General features: G+C 43.2%; 1 protein-coding gene across 2 annotated transcripts; it reads right to left on the reverse strand.

The window, feature by feature from the left end:
* Positions 1-8,823: 8,823 nt before the first annotated feature.
* TENT5D (terminal nucleotidyltransferase 5D) lies at positions 8,824-15,654 on the reverse strand. Of its 2 annotated transcripts, none has more exons than XM_088538564.1 (2): positions 15,516-15,654; positions 8,824-10,095 (listed from the first exon to the last, which is right to left on the reverse strand). In XM_088538564.1, exons 1-2 carry the CDS (start codon positions 15,537-15,539, stop codon positions 8,905-8,907), a joined length of 1,215 nt encoding a protein of 404 aa, XP_088394690.1. In that variant the 5' UTR covers positions 15,540-15,654; the 3' UTR covers positions 8,824-8,904. The 2 variants fall into 2 exon arrangements, with proteins under 2 accessions (XP_088394690.1, XP_088394691.1); XM_088538565.1 differs by having other exon boundaries at positions 8,824-10,099.
* Positions 15,655-19,681: the final 4,027 nt, after the last annotated feature.

Here is a 19,681-nt window from a genome sequence, read left to right on the forward strand (position 1 = left end):
GTACTGACACTAATAATATAATTAGCTGTGTTAAAAGTCATGTCTGGTAGCATCTAGTTTGTTTCCAGGGTGACTAAAACACTATAAATACTAATGTCCAGGAGTATTTCCATGGAATTATTGTCCATGAGAGAAGCAAGTTAGCGGGATCCTTTTTTATAGTCAATGTGCAGAAGCTGTAAATGGCGAAAGTGTTTTCTGCCTCCCAAATCAGAAAAACTAAGGTCACCAAATCCTGCTCCAGTAGCTAGAGTATGCAGGTACCTGTTCATTTCATGGGACCTGTTAAATATAGTTTGAAGATTGTTTTGAATCTGATCTGAGCAAATTGTCCTTGGTGGAAGTTGAGCATGAATGAAAATGACCTTTAAAAACGCAGGTGTCATCCTGAAGGCTGGACCTGGAGTTCATACTGGGACTCTGAACCAGAAGGGAGGAAGATTGAATTTGGCTCCAGCTTAGACTTGAATCCTTCTTCCTTGGCTTTCCACTGATACCGTGTGTATAGATATGTCAAGAGTTTGCTCACCATCCTTTCTGCCTGCAGGAATTCATGAGTAGAAGCTGAGGGTTTAGTTCTTTGCTCCAGGCTTCTCTGAAGCTGACTCAGACCAGGGAAGCAGATTTTCCAGTGAAAACCAGACAGGAGGCTTCAAAAGGGAGACCAAGAGAAGAGACAGGCTAAAGAAAACACATTCACATTTTTAAATGAAAAGTAATCTTGAAATCTTCCAGTCATGTTAAATAAAAAGTAGAAAAACATTTGTGGAAGGCTAAGCCTTATCCAAAACCCATTAATATTGAAGGAACGGTTTCTAATGATTCCCAGCGGCCTGAGAATTGGCTTTTACACTGTCCCCAATGCAACCATAAATAATAATAAAAGAACTTTATCTTCCCTATTCTCTTATTTACTCTACTCTTCTTACATGTTTTTATTAAGTCCTACAGCTTGACTGGAAAAAATAACTCTGAAGTTATTGTGCTGTAAAATTGTATTCAATTACCGTTAGCCCAAACCACATGAAACTTATACGTGCCCAGTTTACAGCTCTTGATTTTGCAAGTGTGATATGGCTTTGGCTTTTACAGCGATCACAAATGCAATTTTGAATAACTCTGCCCTTGTGAATTGCTAATTGGAGGTCAAGTTAAAGAGGAAGCCTTCCTCTTTGAGGATGGCTCCGTGGATGAGACTTCTTCCCATGTGCAGACAGACCGGAACGATCGTATTTTGACCAGAAAAGTGATCTCAACTGATGAGCTCTGACTTTCCCTTCCACCACCAGCCAAAGAAACACGCGCTTGTGCCTCGCTGCTCCGTGACTCCCCGGGCCATGAAGAGCTCGCCAGATGTCCACAAGAAACCCTTGAGCAAGCAGTGAGGATATCCCTAGATTTTGTAATTCTTTCAAAGCGTTTGCCTAGGCGGAGGAGGGAATTTCAACTCTGGTTTTAGGGAGGTGGATTAGCACAGCATGGTCAGGAAAGAAGGGGATCAGCCTCTAGGAGCACCCGGATGACCCACTGCACTGCACTGGGCACAGCGGGAACAGTAGTGCTTGGGGCAACGTCTGAAGGCCAGACATCATCCCCTGTGTTCATTTAGCATTTGTTTGCTCAGTGTTGGCCTTTTCCACCGATTTTTGGCAACCTGTCATAACCTGACCATCGTTTTGACTGGTTGCCAGCCCTCTAAAATGATTCAAAACCTAATGAAATTAAAGCAAACAGAGCAAAATCAGTAATAAATTGTGTCATATTTTCCAACAGGTACAGAAGAAAATGCTGTACCAAGCACACAAATTTGTCTCTGTCATTTTAAGTGAAAAGCTGTTCTCTGAGGGAACTGCTGCTTGGACAATGCCAACTCTAAAAATATTCCAACAGTTATCCAGACACGACATTTCTGTGGATTTACTTACATTTTCGTGCTGATGCTGCACAAAGCCTTGGGCTGTCGATGGAGGAAGTTAAAGGACAGAGTGCACAAATATTTAATAATGGATGAATAATCAAATAGTAGCAGCTATAATAACACTTAAAAACAGATAAATTAATTGAGGATACAGCACTACCTGCTGTAAATGGCGTCCCATCCTGTGCTTGGGGTGGTGCCAACAGGGAGCTGGTTTCCAAGAGCCTCGGGAGCACCTTTTGGAGCAGAGTTGGCGCCACAACGAGGAGCAGCCGGGCTCTGTGGTGGGCAATGACCCAGCAAGCGGGTGTCCGGTTTGCTCCGTGAGTGGCTCCTGGTCCCAGCTGGAAACCCGCCGGAGGAGAAGACACAAGCGGCCTTGGGGAAGTCTGGGAAGGGCAACTCCATCCGGCGGAAACTCTCCCGTCCTGTTGAGCAGCAGGAAGAGCTGTAACCTGCTTTGTAGTTGGTTGCCTTTGAAATTAATGTTTTCATTTATTCTGCTGTGCTCAGAAATGCCTCGTGAAGGACCCGAAGGAAGAACGATTGTCCTGTTGCTAATTTGCAGGTGCTCCAAGTGCAGCTGCGTTTTGATCAATGCCCACTGCTTGGTGCTGTTATGGAAAACATTAAGGAAAGAGCCTTGAGGGAAGACCTAAAACGCTTCCCTTTTACCTCTTACAAAGCACATCTAAGCTTTCTAGCTTAACTTGAAGTTTTTGGATGTTGGCAGGTATCAGAGCAAGGCGCCAGCCTGCCTGAAACCTATGGGGTACAAGAGCAGGTGCTCAGCCCAGCCTCCTGTTGCTGTATTTTCAAAATATTTTTGCTTTATTTTGTTTTTATAGCTCTTCTTTATCCTTTATCCTAGGACAGCCAAACTGGTACCTCTGACGTGGTTCTCCCCGGGGCTCTGCTGGGCTCCCGGCCGCTGGGTGCTTTTCTTGTTACGGCTCCACTCGGAACCCACGGCAGATTCCCTGCCTCACAACTCGGAGCAGCGTGAAAACACACATTTAGATATCCCTGTTTGTGCAGCACTAAGAAAATACATATTAAGTACACGCTTGCTGCCTGGCGGGCGCATCTGACGTGAAGACAGATTGACGATGTTGTTTTCTGCAGTAAGAGCTGAGAAACTGATTGACCGAATGCATTATTTAATAAACAGGATAATCCCTGGAATAAATTATTTAGAGTTGTGTTAGAGCAGCTCCGTTTATCGCAGGCTGCCGTAGCTGCAGCTGCAACAGCGGGGCTGGAAGCCACCTCGTTGCCTCTTCTGATTGGGAACATGACAAAGTGTTGGGCCCGTAACTTACAGTTTAATCGACTACTGAAGAAACATAACAAGTTATTTGTATTTAATACGAGAAGTTCACAGCTCTTTGCTCCTACCTGATGGGGTGTATAAGCCATTGAGCACAGGTAATGAATCCAGACTCCTTATTGGAAAATTTCATTACCTGAGAACTGCCTGGGATGAGCAGGCAATGCAGTGAAAAGTGATGCACTTAACATCCATTTTTATCCTTTAGGCAAAACTATGGGATGCAATTTCTGCCTGTTGTCTGGGAAATGTCAGGAGCCGATAAAACACTGGAGGGAGAAATGATGGGTATAAATGGCATGAAAGCTGCAGTATCGTCCACGGGGTTGGCGTAACAGGGAGCACAATAAGACCAGGCTGGTTGGCCAGGCGCAGCTGGATATGCCAAGAAAAGAGGGAAAAATTGCAGCGGGATGTTGGGACCCACAGCTCGGAGGCTGCATTTCTTTTCCTTTTGGCAGTACGTAGCTGAGTGAGTGGCGCGAGACTCTGTTTATTACGGCGTTGAATTGCTTTCCATGGTAACTAATTGGGATTTCAGAAACACGGGCTCTGCAACGGTGCAAGATGAAATGGAGCTGCATATGGAAGCAGCTGCTTAGAAGGATATCACTTGCTTATGAAATAGCATTTAATGATGGAGAGAATGGAATAGAAGAAATGGGAGGGAGGTGGTGATTGGAAAACGAAATGACCTCCAGGTATTACCCAGCTCTCAAATTCCTTGGGGAAACAGTTGAGGAATATTCGCAGGAAAGAGAAACACTTAAGTGGGCTGCTTCCCCATTTCCCACCCCTCTTTCCACTAGTGTCTCAGGGCTGATTATTAACAATCTGACTGTACAACAGAAATGGCCAGGAACATAAATTATGCTGAAATTTTTCTTTCTGGTAAAAAAAAAATATATATGAGAAAGCAGAGACTTTCACCAAAGTTTCCCCATTCCTCGACAACAAACAGGCAAAAGCACATGTTTCGAGAATGTCTAATCATAAATTGAAACAGGGTGAGGTGCTGGAGCGCCGCGCGATCCTGTGCCCTGCCTGCTGGACACGATCACATGTCCAAGAGCATTTTGAGTAGATTTATGAGCATCACTAAAGCAGAGAGAAGAGATACAGATTTTTCCCAAATAAAAGCAGGCTCTCTCACTTTTTCTCCCTTTAATCTCATTGCACATTTCGTATTAAAGGGTTTTTTGGGGAACAGCTGGAAATCGGCGCACCAGGCACAGAGCCTCCGCGTGTAACTTGGGGCTCCAGCGACACACGAGTCCCTGGCGCTTTTGCTCCCTGTTTCCAAAACCAGCAGGATCTTGGTGGAGAGAGGCAGGGGTCACCCCCCACGGCGCGTCCAGAGCAGGGAAACGCTGCCAGGTTCACAGCAATGTGCTCTCAGAGGAGGGAACAGGTATTTTTAGACATATGTGAAGTCAAATAATTTGTCAATTTAAGTATTCATTTTATTTACGCAGCAGACAGTCATGTTTTTATTATATAAATATATATCGAGGCACTTAAAATGTGAGCATTTGGCACAAGCCCATCTGACAAACTCGCCACTGAGATGTACCCAAGACATTCAGAAGAGCCTGAGCAGTCGCAAACGCGGGTGTAGTTTGGCCTGTGGTTCGGTGATAATTTGGAGTTTATGGTTGATTGGCCCGATAAACCATAATTAAATCTTTAACGCTCTTCCTTGCAGTTCTGTTATGCCGTTTTGGCTTCTAGACACCCCCAGAAAGGAGGCTGCCCACCAGAACTGACGTCTCATCAGACTAATGAATGTATTACAAGCAAACCACACATTAAACAAGAAAGTTATTTTAATGATCGCTCCCCAAATACCCAAAGGCACTAGTCAACACTGCAGACTAATGACCTACAGATTTGTGTGATAAATACACATTTGAGCATCACAATATTTTCCACAGCTTTAGATGGCACAGTAAGTGAACTACTTCTCTCATCTGTAACAGCTTTGTGGCTCAATGCCCTTCCTTTTATTTATTTTAGTAGAAAAACAGAGCAGACGACACCTGAACGGCAAGAATCCTGGTCCTGCTGAGCTGCCTAACCCTCCTCTGCTGTCCTTTCTCCAGGTATTTCTAAAAAGCAGATTGAGTACAGTACTGTGTAACTGCAAATTTATGTTGATGCAATTCCCCTAGCATCAGTCAAATCACACAGTTGGAAAATTGGAGTGACACAGTGGTAAATCAGACCCGGTATTTCTACAGATCTGGAGGATCAGTGTAACACAACAGACAATACAACATCTTGACTGAGGACAATTTCACATTTCTTTTGTCCGTCGCAAAAACCTTTATAATATGTGGAGTATAAAGCTCACAAATTACATTTTAAAGGAACTACCAGAAAGAATATACTTCCAAGGGACCTGTTACAACCTAACACAAAATTCAGAGGACATTTTTAGGAAAGCACTTGAAACACTTAAGTCCTGACAACATTAGATTACTCTAAACTGTAAACCTTAAGAAGTTTTATAGGACTAAATAAAATCAACATTACAATTTCCAGATATTATAATTATTAACCAGATTGTAACAACATGATATAATGTAAACATGAAGCTCAAGATACTGGTATTGAAAAAGTCTCTCAGTGAATTCTTTGTAGATTCATATCTGCACACATGAAAATAGATAATAACTGGAGAAGAGGTTACAGTATTTCATCTTACTTATTGATATCAGTGTTTTGCTAGCAGCAGTGCACAACTGTGTCCCCATTTTAATATTATTTTCCAGAATCATTATTACCTTAAAAAAACCCTCCATATCTAATACTGCTGCTAGGTATCACCGTAGCATTTGGAAGGAAATATTTTAAAACATTGGATTTTGTTAGCTGTTGGTGCAGGTGTAGAGATGTGAGATTTTATATATATTTACATATATAAAATCATAAATCTCACGTAACCTTCAAAATTGAATTACCTCTAGATAAGGAATACAAGACCTTTTTCAATAAACGTAAAGGATTTATTTATACCTGAGTGGTTTTTGCATATTGGTGTCTCTGTGCCTTTACCTGCAGGTATTTTACTCTTCCCAAGTCTCACTGAAGGCCCGTGAGCATCAGGCAGATTCTTCCCACTAACACCGTGGGCTTCGGTGAGTCCCTCTGGGTCTAACCTGGAGGAATCAGCAGAGATGCAGCACGAGGAAACAGGTAAATTCCAACGCACAGTTGCTGTACAAGTGGACAGGCTGGTTTATACAGAGCTAATTCAGCATCACAGATCCATTTCGCAGTGTCCAGTTCAAAAACAGAATTGCAGTCTGTTCAACAGAGATACAATTTCTGCTTGTCAGCAAAAAAAAAAAAATCACAATTACTTTGGAAATATTTTTGCAGGTAACGGTGCAATGGATTTACACGATGTGCTGCAAATGCTCCTTTCTTGGCAGACCTGTTGTCTGCAGGTCGCAGGGGCCGCATGTCAAAGCACTGGCATTAGCAGGGCCTCATCTCAGTAAGGCTCTTCCAGACGTTCCTACTGCTGTTTATTTGGTTTGCTGTTTTGGCAAATAGCAAACTAAAGTTAAAGGTTCCGCTTTAATCTGAACGGCTCGACTCAAAAACAAAACAGAACAAAACATTCCACCACATTTCACTCTATTTTGTTTCGGATGGGGGGAATTTTCTAAAGTGCTTAAATGCAAATACAGTGCTGCTATATTTGATAACATTGAAATTACAATTGCCTAATTTATTAAATAAAGAGAAAATAATACTAGGAGTGAAAAAAAAGCATTTTTAGGCAAGGAACATACTTGGATATATTTGAAAATGAGCAAAAATAATAGAACTTACTATATTCTTCAAAGACACCACATGAAATGAATTTCCCTCCACATAGATTAATATATCCTTATGTTGTACACACACTACTCATACATTACTCTGCACTATATTTTTGCATTACATTTTACAGAAGGAGGTTCACATAAACGATGACCATCAGCAAAGCCGGCTTTGGGAAACGCTTTGTTCTGCTGAAGAGGCCGATAAGGGGGTAAAGGAGGGCTATGTGTCCCCGGCAAATACATCACCAGGGAGCTTAGAAATCTGAGAAACATCATATTTAAAATATTGGTACATAACACATTTCTCTGTAAAATAAATCAGGCATTTTCCTAAGCAGCATAAATTTCTAAGACCTGATATCTGTCTGTAAATAGATAAAAATGTAACCAATATTCTGAAAAATCATCATCAGGATGTGAAACGATGGACCAGGAATGAACTCTTAATACGACGTGTTAAACATCAGAAATTAAAAGGCAATCTGTTCCTGTTTCCCCTTGACGGCTCTGCTTTTCCGACGCCGTCGGTTCTGCGCGTCCTTCCCCGCTGCTCTCCCCGCTGCGGCGCACGGAGCCCCGAACGCGGAGCCGCCTCCGGAGAGCGGCGCTGGCCGCGGCGCTCCCGGTGCCGCCGCTCGGCCGGCTCCGCGTTCCCCGTGCGTGCAGCGCCCAGGGCTTCTCCTTCACTTACCCTCCTCTCTTGGGGTGTCTGGCGCGATGGTCGCGGGCGGCGTCGGGGCTTTCGTGGCGCTAGCGGCACAGAGAGGCACTTAAGTGACACATTGAAAAGGTCTCTTTGGTGAACACGCACGCGCACGCAGAAGCTTTAACTAATGTTTTACTTCCTGATCACAAGAGAGATTTTCATTTGCTACTAGTGCATGTGTGCAGATACCTAACACATACAGGACATCACTAGTATAAAACATTTTTCCAAATGCCACTTAAATATGCTTAAATATAATGCATCCCTCAGCTAGGTTGTGTTTTTCTGTTCTTTCCTGACTCCATTCGCTACGCTATTAAGCATCTCTGATTAATAGCAAATTAACAACAGAAGGAAAGCCCCTATGTGCTCAGTTTTCACCTTTGTCATTCTGTTACCTTGATTTTCAGGACAAATTTAATCAGAATAGGTGCAGCTCATGGAACTTCCACCACCTGCAGGTCAGACCCCGGGCCCAGCTCTGCGGTCCTTAAGCAGCCAGATCTCTCAGGCAGTGGAAATTTCGGATGCTCAGAAAATGAGGAGTTTGCTCTTGGCAGGGCTGCTCCCGGCCTCAGGTCTCTACGGGGAGTTATCAGACCTGCAGAGCAGAGCTACCAAGAGACAGTCGACCAAAGTGTATTTTCAAAACGTGCCGAATGGATATAACTGATGGATGATCCTGTCTGTTCAGTGTATCCACAACACTATCATTTTTAAAATCAGGCATTTCTACTGAGAAGTATTTTACTGGCTTAATTTTTCATCTTCATTATTTAAATTTTGATTAAGAATTTTTCAGGACCTAGAACTTAGTGCATTTCATCTTACAAAATCAGAATCATTTATATCCATCTCTTTTTGTCCGAAAGACAAGTACAGCCCAAGCGCATTTAGGAATACAAACACATCAGGAAGAATGACAGCAATCTTACTAATTTTGTGATCTGCTTAATAGTGATTTCAACATGGCCCAACCAAGTAACATTGGCAACTTGCACAGAAAGAAGTCCTGAAATCAAAAGTGATGATAAAACGTGTTTTAATGAGGCCTTTATTACGGAGAGGAGCGGGAAGAGAGAGGGATGCAAGTGCTGAGGAAGGTTCTGCCTTACTACACCATGCCGCTCTGCACGGGTATGTGAAACGGGTACGGCTGGTAGATAACGGGCGCCTGTCCGTGAGCAATGTAGTAATTGCTGAAGTTTCTGTCACTGATATACGGAGCGGGCTGATAGTAGCACGTTACATTGGCTGCGTTGGGGATGATGTTTTGCTCTCCAAGTACTTTTAAAGCCAGAATTGTAATCATATTCAGAGTTTGTCTTCGTTCGTGCCCCATGAGGCAGACTGTGCTCTCGTTTACAACTCCGTGCAGAGTCATCAGGTAGTCATACTTGCTTTTCTCTTCCCCAATGAAGTGGTTGCGCAGATATGACTCAATTTTCCTCTGCTGCTCAGCAACATCTGGAAAATCAATGAAGAACCTGGAGCACATATAACGTTCCAGGGATTTAATTTCAGCCTCATCTGCTGGCTTAAAGTCACGAACCAGGAGATTGCTGTACTTCAGGAGGCCGCCGCCTCGGATTTCCTCAGGGTTCCTGGTGGAAATGAGTTTGTACTTTAGGTGGTCCATTGCTTCATTGAAGTCTCCATACATGCTCTCTGCAATAACCGTGGGGTGAGAGTCTTCCGTCAGCTTGCAGTCTGGTTCTCTGTAAACACTTAATATGGAGTCCAGGATTATCTGGAAGGAGTCGACACTAAACTCAAACTGTCGTCTGAGTGAGTTAACAAACTTCAATTCTACATTCTTGCCACTGTTGTTGGACAGGGAGATGAGACTCCAGCGATCGTGGTCGTTGGAGACTTTGACCATCTTCTGCACGTAGGCGTCTTTCATGGTCTGTGCAGTGATCCTTTCTTTATTGACACATTTTGGCAAAAAGTCCAACAGGCAGTTCAGGACTGCCTCTTTAACGACCTGGAACTCCAGTTCACTCGGGAGTTCGACACCAAAAATGATGTCGAGGTCCTTGTAACTGGTTCCATTCTGCTTCACTAGGATGTGACTAGCCGTTGAGCCGTTCAGGCGGATATCCCGAACCGCGATTTGCTTTTCGATGAGCTGTTCCTTTACCACGCGAATGATATCCTTTGGTTTCACTTCCAGCGTCGGAAAATTCCCTCTTCCATGAATGGGTATTACCTCAGTTAACACTTGATCCAGAATTTTAATCTGATCCCAGGTGAGACTACTGAACCTGTGGTCTAAGCCCTCGGTCATTGTGAAGTCAGTTGGCTAACTAGGGAGAAACAAAAATTAAGAGAAAAATGTTAGAATTGGCTCAGCTACAAGAGCGCCTGACATTTTACTATGTTATGACAAATACATATCTTACCTCCTCAGTGCAGTGACAAAGCAGATCATTTTACAGTGAAATACAAGTTAGCTGTCTGAGTCAACCACTGCACTTGTCACAGGCTCTTAATTGAATTTTAATGTGGTTGGATTTTAATCCTACTGAGAGACCATTGTGTTATTGTAGAATCCATGACTCAAAGTAAATGCAGTAAACTACACAGATTTCATTTAAAACTACTCAAAGGTTAATAACATGAAATACCTAGTGGTTCTAATGAAACTGCAAATAAATTTCACTGTGAAGAGCTATAATGAGCAAAATGAGCAAATTTGGATCCTTCTGTCTTGCTGGGAAATTTGCCTCTATCTTCAGTGACTTACATATTGAGAGTTACTGAAAGACCAAGAAATTACTTTTAAAAAATCAATAATGAGGCAACACGCTCACTGTTTAGCTAGCGATATGCCTGGAATGTACTTTAGCCCATAGGGCTCATCTGTTCATGTACATCCCTTCCTGTGGCTTTTTATGGCTTAGGAACTGGCTATCTGCTAAATCTTACATTGTTTCCACCCTATTTCTCCAGACAAACTCTTTTTCTTCTAGCCAGCTACGTCTCCCACAGGAATCTGCCAACGCTGCGAGTTCTAGTTGGCAGAACTGGAAACAAATCACTTCCAATCTGCACTGGTCCAATAAAATCTCCCAAGGAAGCCTATAAAGAAAGTATGGACATGCCTGCAAAAGGTATGGGATAAAGTTTAGCCTTTGGAACTCCTCTGTTTAAAGTTACCTTAACTTCATATCATATCTAGCAGGCACTTAGACCTTAACCCAGATTATTTATTTTCATTTTCTAATGTGAGAAAGCTGTTGCAAACCCCACGATATTGGTTCTTAAACGTTTCTACCTGAATCTATACAAAGTCTATCTTAATGATTAAAGCATTTGGGAAATGCTTTAATTTTAAAATGTTATTTATGTATATTATTGTATTTATAATTAAATAACAATCATGCCATTATATAATTAGGCGTGATTACAGTAATGAAGTAAATAGGAAGGGCATTTTAGGAGTTAGGAAGAAGAAAAACACTAGATGCCAATGGTGCATTGAAAGATACACATCTTAATACTACTGTCTCCTGACATTAACGTCCCCATTACAGAACTGGGACTGTTCAGAGGGCTAAGAGTTTCCCCAAGTCCATGGATATTATTTCGAGGACCTTCCCTCACCACTCATGGGAGTAAATAGTCTTTAGCAATACAGGTGTTTGGGGCATTTCTTTGCCATTCAGAGTGATCAAGTGATATCCTTCAACATGTGGGAAATTGCTGTTTGACAGAGAGTTTATAGCTGCAGGAATAGGTACTGAAAATGACTGTGATTACTGCATTTTTTTCTGGACAAACATTATAATTTTGCTTTCTCCTTTAATACTGCATGTGTTAGATAAGGCTTGTTTTAGCGAGCTGGGTCTCTACATGCTTAGTTCAGGGATACTTCACTTAAATTGAAAATAGTTTTATTTCAAAATCTTGCCAGCTCTTACACAGTAAAGGGGGTTTTGCAGCTGCTGTTGCAACACTCTACTTGGTCACCTAAAATGAATATAGAACTAAACACCAGCGTATTCCTAACACTGCACGCAGCAGAAGGGCAAGTTTCCACCGAAAACTATGAAAAACCTTTTAGGTTTGTGGGAGTTCATTGCAACAAGGATAATATGTTAAGCAGACGCACAAAATTGCTGATGAGTTAGGAGAGGAAAACCGTTGTTTAGTGACAGTTCAGTTTGTCTTCTCAGTTATAGCCAAACAGTAGCTGTAAAATCAGCCCCTGCTCTGTCAAAAGGAATTAATATCCAATCATGGTACAAAACGGAGATGTAATTGCATTTAAGTACGAGTGTCTCATTTAAAAGAAACGTTTTCCACTTCAAATTAAGGACATGCATAAGACAGTTTGCTTGACCAGATGCCTCTTTCTCAGGAGGAAGCAATCAGGAAATCTGAAAATGTGGAGACACCCGAAACACGTCTCTTGTGTTGGCCGTAAAGATGGAGTTTGGAGTGAGTGAAGACACCTGAGCGGAGCTGGGAGCCCACGGGCTTCCCGTCCCTGCCCTCAAGCGCTCGGTGAGGGTTAGGTACGTTTGGGGTGTGTGACAGCAGGGCACACACAGCACTGCCACAGCCAGGGCGCCTCGCACAGGCTAAAGTTTGGTTTGTCAGCTAAAGCCCCAGAGTAGTAAACGAAGTAGAATACTGACTAATCAGTGTATTTGAGTGGTAACACTCCTGTAAAGTCTATAGTGTCGAATCTTGATCAGTAGTGACTATACATGTTTGCTCTCGTATATTTTCTTTCCCTTGTTTTCAGTATATTGCATTTCAATATATTGCATTTTAATAATTTGCATTTCAATATATCACATTGTAATAATTTCAAGTAACTTGTGAACCAATACATGGCTTGGCAGCATCACTGAGTAGTGTTTCAGCACACAGTAGTGTTGCAGACCCAAGGGAAGCTCATCAAGAACACATGCTGTTGCAAGCACCTTTCTGGCCTCATTACGAGACTGGAACTAGCCATATGCTCCAAGTTAACCATACGTTTAAAAACACTAAGAAATCAGGACAGAATCTTTGTTTCTAGTTGCCACTGATGAGAAGTTTGAGGGTCTTGGATTCAATCCTACAGCTGAGGGTCTCTAGGGGACGAGGCAATGGAGGATGATCTCTGGAGGCCGAAATATCCCCTGGTCTTGATGCCAGTTGGGATAACTGTGTGTGTGACACTGGCTCTGGGAGCAAAATCCACCTGCATCCCCCAGCCCTGGCCCTCCTCAGTCTGGCCTGCTTCACACTGTCCAAGATTGCTGTTTGTGTAACTTCTTCCATATGATATCTAACTTCTTTTGTTTTACATGCAGTGTTTTCCCATTTTGAAGTCCTTGGACAAACGGAGGGATGTATAATCACTAGCAGTGTGACTGTGAGTGGAACAAACTGTCTTTGAAACTGTGGATTGAAAAGATGTTTTTTTCTCCTCTTAACCAGTGTTTGTAACTTACAGAAACTCTCTCCTAGTGATTTATCTTAGTTCTTTGTTTATGGAATTTGCAATTATAATATATCCTTATAAAGAACCCTGAATCCTGCCTGATTTAACATCTCTGACAGATAAAGTAATGAAGAAAAGTACTTTTCAAAGTGTTTTTCTTTACAAATACTGTCTAGAGAAGCACAGAACAAGATGGATCAGATTTATGTTTTGTGACATACCACTCATTATAAGCCTTAAAGACTATTTCCTCTTCTAAGCTCTGATTTGTCCTTAAATGTTCACCTTCGGCTGGTGAAGTGGTTGAAAAATGTTTTGGAAATGTGGGGTCAGTCAAAACACTCCTGCTATTGATAGACTGAAACCAGGAGCTGTCATTTTCTTCAGCAGAGTTTGATCCAAACTCTTACTGAGGGATGTGATACTTTTAAGACAACAAAAGATGCAGTTAAGAAACAACTAGCATTCTGCTTCTCCCTCAGAATAAAAGCAGATCTGGCATTACATTTGAGTCAAGAAAACCTGCTAAGCTAATGATATCTTTAATGTTCCACTCAACTTTCATAGAAACAGATACAGTCTAGAGGACATTCTCATCAAATTTAGCTCATATTTTACCCATAAACTGTTTAACATTCTCTTTTTATATACTCTATAATGCTGCTTCAGTGTATTTTCAAAGAGTTCATAATGTGCTGGCATTCTCAAGCAGAACACATCTGAAGTAGTTTTGTGCAGCTGTGTTAGCTCCATTCTCTTCCCTTCACTTTTATCTACTCCTCAGTCGTCTGTTTTACCACAATTATATCAAATAGTTTAATGCTCCAGTTGTCTTTACCTTTGTCTGCACCTGAAATCAGTTGCCGGGGACTTTTTACACATTAACTAAAATGTCTTTTCAGCCACCTTAGCAGTCTTGCACTTGACCATTTGGGGTTTACTCCAGAGATGTTCAAAGCAACTATTTCCTTCTCCCCTTAGATCTCTGTATGGGTTTGCTACCTGTGCATTATGTGCATTGTTAATGATTTCTGTGACATCTTGTTTAGGTTTTATTCTAATTGAAAGACACATTTCTCTATTAAGTTAGGCATTTAAAGAACTCTGCCTGTTCACTGACTTAAGGACTGCAGCTGACAGAGCTGCATCTTTGAAGACAGGAATATCAAAGTGGAAGGAATCCTAGTTATAATTTAAATGTGCATGAGAGAAGAAGCAGCAGCAACACATCTGGGGCATCTTAAATGGGGACATGTTTAAACTCGTTAACAGTGGTTTTCATGAGCTTTTCCTTCCATTAATGTTAATGCATGCAGTGAAGAGACTGTTTATTTATCCTGTTATCATGAGATAACGCATGAGTTGCCATAAGTTTTCAGTACAGTTACCATCTAGTTACCCTGAAATAACAAATAATAACTCAAGGCCATATGCTCTTCTCCTGTGAGATAAGGTTGTGTGGCGTGCAAATATGCCCAAGCACAAAGCAGTTCGCTTGGACTGTGCCACAAAATATCACTTTCAAGGGCAAATGCAAGCAGGCAGAAGAGAATCAGAGGCTTTACCAACAAAAATGGGTCCTGCTTTTCCTCTAGCTGCACACAAGGAAAAGCAACGCAGTCCTGCAGCACCTGCACTGCCCCTTCTCCCCAGGGAACTCCATTTGGAGAATAGTTTGGCACAAGGGCAGCCGGGATCTCCTCTGTCGCAGAGCTGGAGAAGGACCCGAGTGGCCTGGACCTCTAGTGAAGTGTCACAGGACATGGGCAAGATGCCTTGGGACTTTTGGGGAGGGACAAAATAAGGAGCAAAATTAAGGAGCTTGCTTTGGGTGATCAATACCAATACACTGACCATATTATGTCACCCTGCAGATGGTTTCTTTTTGGATGCCAGTTTTTTCCTTCATGCCTCACACTTGCTCCAAGGTGCATGTGGACTCATTCACATGGCAACATTTTCAGGGTCAGATTTATCATGGCTTTATATAAGTTCCCTCAACGCACGAGGTTCCTTCACACACAGTACCCAGGTTCAAGAAAACCATGTCCTAGTAAACAGCACAGTTTGTGGCATCGTCGGTCCTGTCCTGTAACATCTGTTCCTCTAATAATAATATTAAAAAACAGTGTGTTATGCAATATTTGGTCTATTTTGGCCTATGGTCATCACTGAGAAGCTACTGCTTTATGTAAAGATTATTATTTGTTCTACTAAATTTATACGATGGACTAATTCCTGAATAATGTTTCCAGGAAGAATGAAAAATCCCACAGACTTACCGTGGCGGTTCTATTGCCAAGCATGTACTTCAGTGGAGTTAATAAGATGAGTCACTGCATCCTTTGGTAAAAATATGAATTGTCATCTTGTCACTGATAAAAACATGAACCTCCCAGGGAAAGCTGCAAGAAAAAAAAAAACAAACAGTTCTTTTTTGAGATAAATGTTAACTACCAGTCACCTGCTGTGCATAATAAATCATGCATTACGGCTTGGCAGTCCTGCAGTCATAACAATAGCCTTTTAAGTCACAAATGATAAGGTAAAAGCTCTCAGTGGAAAGGTACCGAACTGCTTAGAAGGACTCAGGGTTTCAGGTCATACTTAATCCTCTGCAAAGACGTTAACATCTTGCTGTTTTCTGTGTGGGATTAAAGCATTTAATATAACATATAGACTTATATATTAGCAAGGACATCATGGAATCAAGCAAAACCAGAATTAGAACCAATAGCAACTCAACACAATTAAACATTACACACAGGGAAATGTTTTCCAGTACTTGGAGAAAACGTGGGCAGATCACAGGAAGTTCTTGTTTCTTGGCAAACTGGGTTGCTGGTTCCTGCACAGTAAGCCCAGGACCCAGCCTATTGCTCTAATTTCCATGCACAGAATGGCCCTTTGAATGGCTATGCAGGAATTGTAAGTATTTTCTTGTTAATATTTGTGTGCTGTCATAAAAGCACATTTTGCATCTGCTATTCATTTCAAAGACGGGCTGATAGCTGGGCTGTCTTCTAGGCTTCTTCTTAAAGACTCTCAGTCCAGCCCCTCTCCTGCCAAGTTCCTAATACTGCACCTGGTTCCCTAACGTGGCGCGGGGCGCTGGGCAGTGCATCATTTGCTACAGCCCCAGATTTGCTCCTTGCTGCAGCACGGTGCCCCACAATCTCACCCTTCACACTAACTATAGGTATGCTCTGAGTAAAGATACCTTTCAAAGTATGACTTGAGGGTAAATACATGCATGACGTGCAGGAAAACCTGAAATAAGAGTTCATGGATGTATGGGCTGCATTAGTCATTTTATGAAGAATATTGTGGGGTTTTTTTACACCATGCTGCAGAATTGAGATTCAGGGCACTGCCACCTCCCTGCTACCAGCAGCGAGTGCTGCCCGTTTGTGCCAGGACCTGTGTGCAGCTCTCGTTTGCTTTCCAGCTCATCATGGGCTCCTAATTGAATGAGCGCTTGTTCCCTGACTTGATCTCCACGGTTGTGCAACGAGGTCTCCTCTCTGCAGCCAGGAATACAGGGTGAAGTCTGGCAGGAGCTGAGGTCCAGTTACTCTGAAAATGTGAAGCCAGCTGGGTCTTCAACGGCAAAGAAAAGAGGGTCTGGGTAGCTTACATAGAGAAAGCTCACCACGTGAAGGCTGGCCTCCTGGAGTCAGACAAACATATACAGCTACTTTAAAAAAAAAAGTCAAATCCATTCATTTAGTCTTTTCAACAATGAATAATTGTTATTTCTTTCTGTGAGAAGGTGGAAGGTTTAATGGATATATGATATCCATTAATGGATACATCATCATGATGGAAGAGATTAACATTGGAGCAGAATTAATGGCTTCCCCTTGTGATATTTAGGGGAAGGAGAGAGACCTTCATAATTTTTTTTAGAAGAACACCCATTATTATATAATACGTTCATAAAAGCAGCAGCTGGGATTGATGAAGTGCTTTGGCTGTTGGGATATTTTGCTCAGTGGCCGCCTTTTGTTGGCTCAGTCAGCACAGCAGAAAGCGGAGCCGTTCATCCCTCGCCACTCACCATTTCCAGGATTTTTCACTGTATCTGAATCAAGAATCAAGACCTACTGCACCAACGTTTGCATTTTATCTCGGAGATATTGCTTTTCTATTCCTGAATTCCAAACGTGAACGGTGACGGCCCGCAGCGACAGGCTCCTCTCGAAGGCTTCTACCCTTGTGCTCCTGTGCCGCGGAGCACGGGGAAGCGGTGGGAACGAGCAGGGAGCAGCGGCTAACGGCCGAGTCCCGCTCCGGGGGCTGCATCCCGGCACGCGGCCCCGGGCTCCTCTTCACGTCCCCTCTCGGCCCGCCGGGCTCTGCGCTTGCTCGGCCCCGCTCCCGAGACTGACGCCAAGATGGATTTACGGCCTCTAGATACCAGTGACTCCATTTGAAACGCAGAAATTCTCCTTATTGTGACTAAGCCGCAGCAAAGCAGGAAGCTGGAGATGGAAAAAGCCTCCTTTTCCATCTCTCACCCGTCTTCATCATCCTCCCTCCTCCTCAAATGCCAGAGGAGCTACACAGAGGGCTACAACAGTCCAAGTTTGCCCAAGTGTGGCAGGAGACACCAGCTCAGCGCCCGGTCTCCGTGTGGAGCCGTGAAGCAGCCCGGGATCCTTGGCCAAGCTCGGCTGGAGCACGGAGCTGGCTTGGGCCGAGCGGGAAGAAACTCCGGCCTCTGGGCAAGGTTTGGCTGGCAGCTCCACTGGCTGTTCTACACACGGCTGATAATATGGGAAACCGGGGCCTCTCCACAGATGACTTTCCTTCAATTATTTGCTTATATCTTTATTATATTTATGAACTACAATAACTCATATTTCATGAGCTAATTTTCCTGTTTCTGATATTAAGAAGCTATTCTCTGACTGCACAATACAGCAGTGATATTCCTTTTTGATGCAATTTTCTCAGTTTTATAAGATACATTGTAAAATTGGGAAAATAGGGGGAATAATTATTAATTTAAAGCATTTGCTTTAGAAAAGCTTATTCTTCATTCTGTATCAATGGAAGCTGGGTTTCCTCTAGGAAAGATGCTTTTGGTAACTGAAATGTTTCCTAGAGTTCTGCGATGAAGCAAAACCCGCGCAACGGCACTGAGAGCACAGCAGGGACAGGAGACCAGCGACACCCGCATCGTGGAACTGCTGCCTCTCTGCGGTGCAGGAAGAGGGAAACGTCACTTGGGAGCAGAGCGTGGAGAGACGATAAAACAACGAGAAACCAAAGGAAAGGGGCAAGGCCTGCGGCGAGACGGGCACGTTTGTGACTTCTCCCTCACTATCAGTGTTCCCTGGTGACCCTCGTGCGGGCGAGGACGTCAACTTTTGAGAGAGACCGAGTCAAACTTTCTGCCACTAAATGTGAAACAGCATTTGGTACAGCATGGGATGCCAGCAAGGCAGGAGCTGCTAGGTAAGCAAAGGCAAAATAAGAGGGTAATGGAGAAGAAAAGCAGCTGATGTTGACATAAACTGACATCTGCAGCACTGTTTGCAATGCTGTGCGGAGGAAAGGCGGTCGCTGGTGACTACGTTCTCTCCATATAACCTATACCCTGTGCATAGGGTCTACCCAAGCTGCATCCTGGTGGACTCCAGGTAAACTGCGGGTACTTTATGGTATCTGAGATTCGGCAGCGGGGCTTGCAATAATTATTTCTGCATAAAGCTCTTGGTGGCTGCAGGGAAAGCCAGACTGTAGCTTTCAAAAGAAGAATTTGGATGTTTTAATCCCGATGGCACAAAGTCTGTTCTCACACTGCAGCCAGAAGAAATGGCTCTGGTGCAAATGAGAGCCGATTTGGCCCAGTGTGTGCGTGACTGGGCATTTCACTGCCAAAAGATGGAATCTGAGCTGTCCCACAGAGGCATCCCTCATTCCTTGGGACCTACAGTGGGATGACCACACTTTTCTTGGTGTTTGCCTACAAATCTCTTTACCGTTCCTCAGGCTTGATCCTGTGCCATTAAAATCAGTGAGAGTTCATATATAAGATATATATGTATCGCTAACAGCCATACAACAAATCCTCCCCCTATATGCAGAGGCCTATGAGGCTAAGCTCAGTGTGCACCAAGGAGGCCAAGCAGAAATACTCCAAGCTCCCACTGTGGCCAAGTGCTGAGGACAGAGCCCCAAAGCCGTCCCGGAGGCGTCGGGTCCCCACGCGAGTGCAGCAGCCCCAGAGCCGAGCACAGAGCCTGGCGATTGCACCTGAGAACCAGGAAGGCAGCAAAACTAGTCTGGATTCGGAGTATTTTGCAGATAAAAGTAGAATTTCATTCCTCCAAGCAATGTTAATTAATGAAGGAATTTCCACTGCCAGCCCGAATAATTTACTGTGTAATTTACTCTCCAAAACAACTCAACTTCAGTGCGACTTCAGTGCAATGATTCA

Source organism: Tinamus guttatus, unplaced genomic scaffold, assembly GCF_059628265.1.
Source record: "Tinamus guttatus ecotype Peru unplaced genomic scaffold, ASM5962826v1 Tinamus_guttatus_pri_ptg001087l, whole genome shotgun sequence".
Taxonomy (NCBI): Eukaryota; Metazoa; Chordata; class Aves; order Tinamiformes; family Tinamidae; genus Tinamus; species Tinamus guttatus.

Bases quoted from the DNA above. Each gene is read 5' to 3' on its own strand.
- TENT5D (XM_088538564.1), bottom strand. From the start codon at position 15,539: ATGCTTGGCAATAGAACCGCCACG. The intron at 10,096-15,515 runs GTAAGTCTGTGG...CTCCCTAGTTAG, and splicing joins TTGGCAATAGAACCGCCACG to CCAACTGACTTCACAATGAC.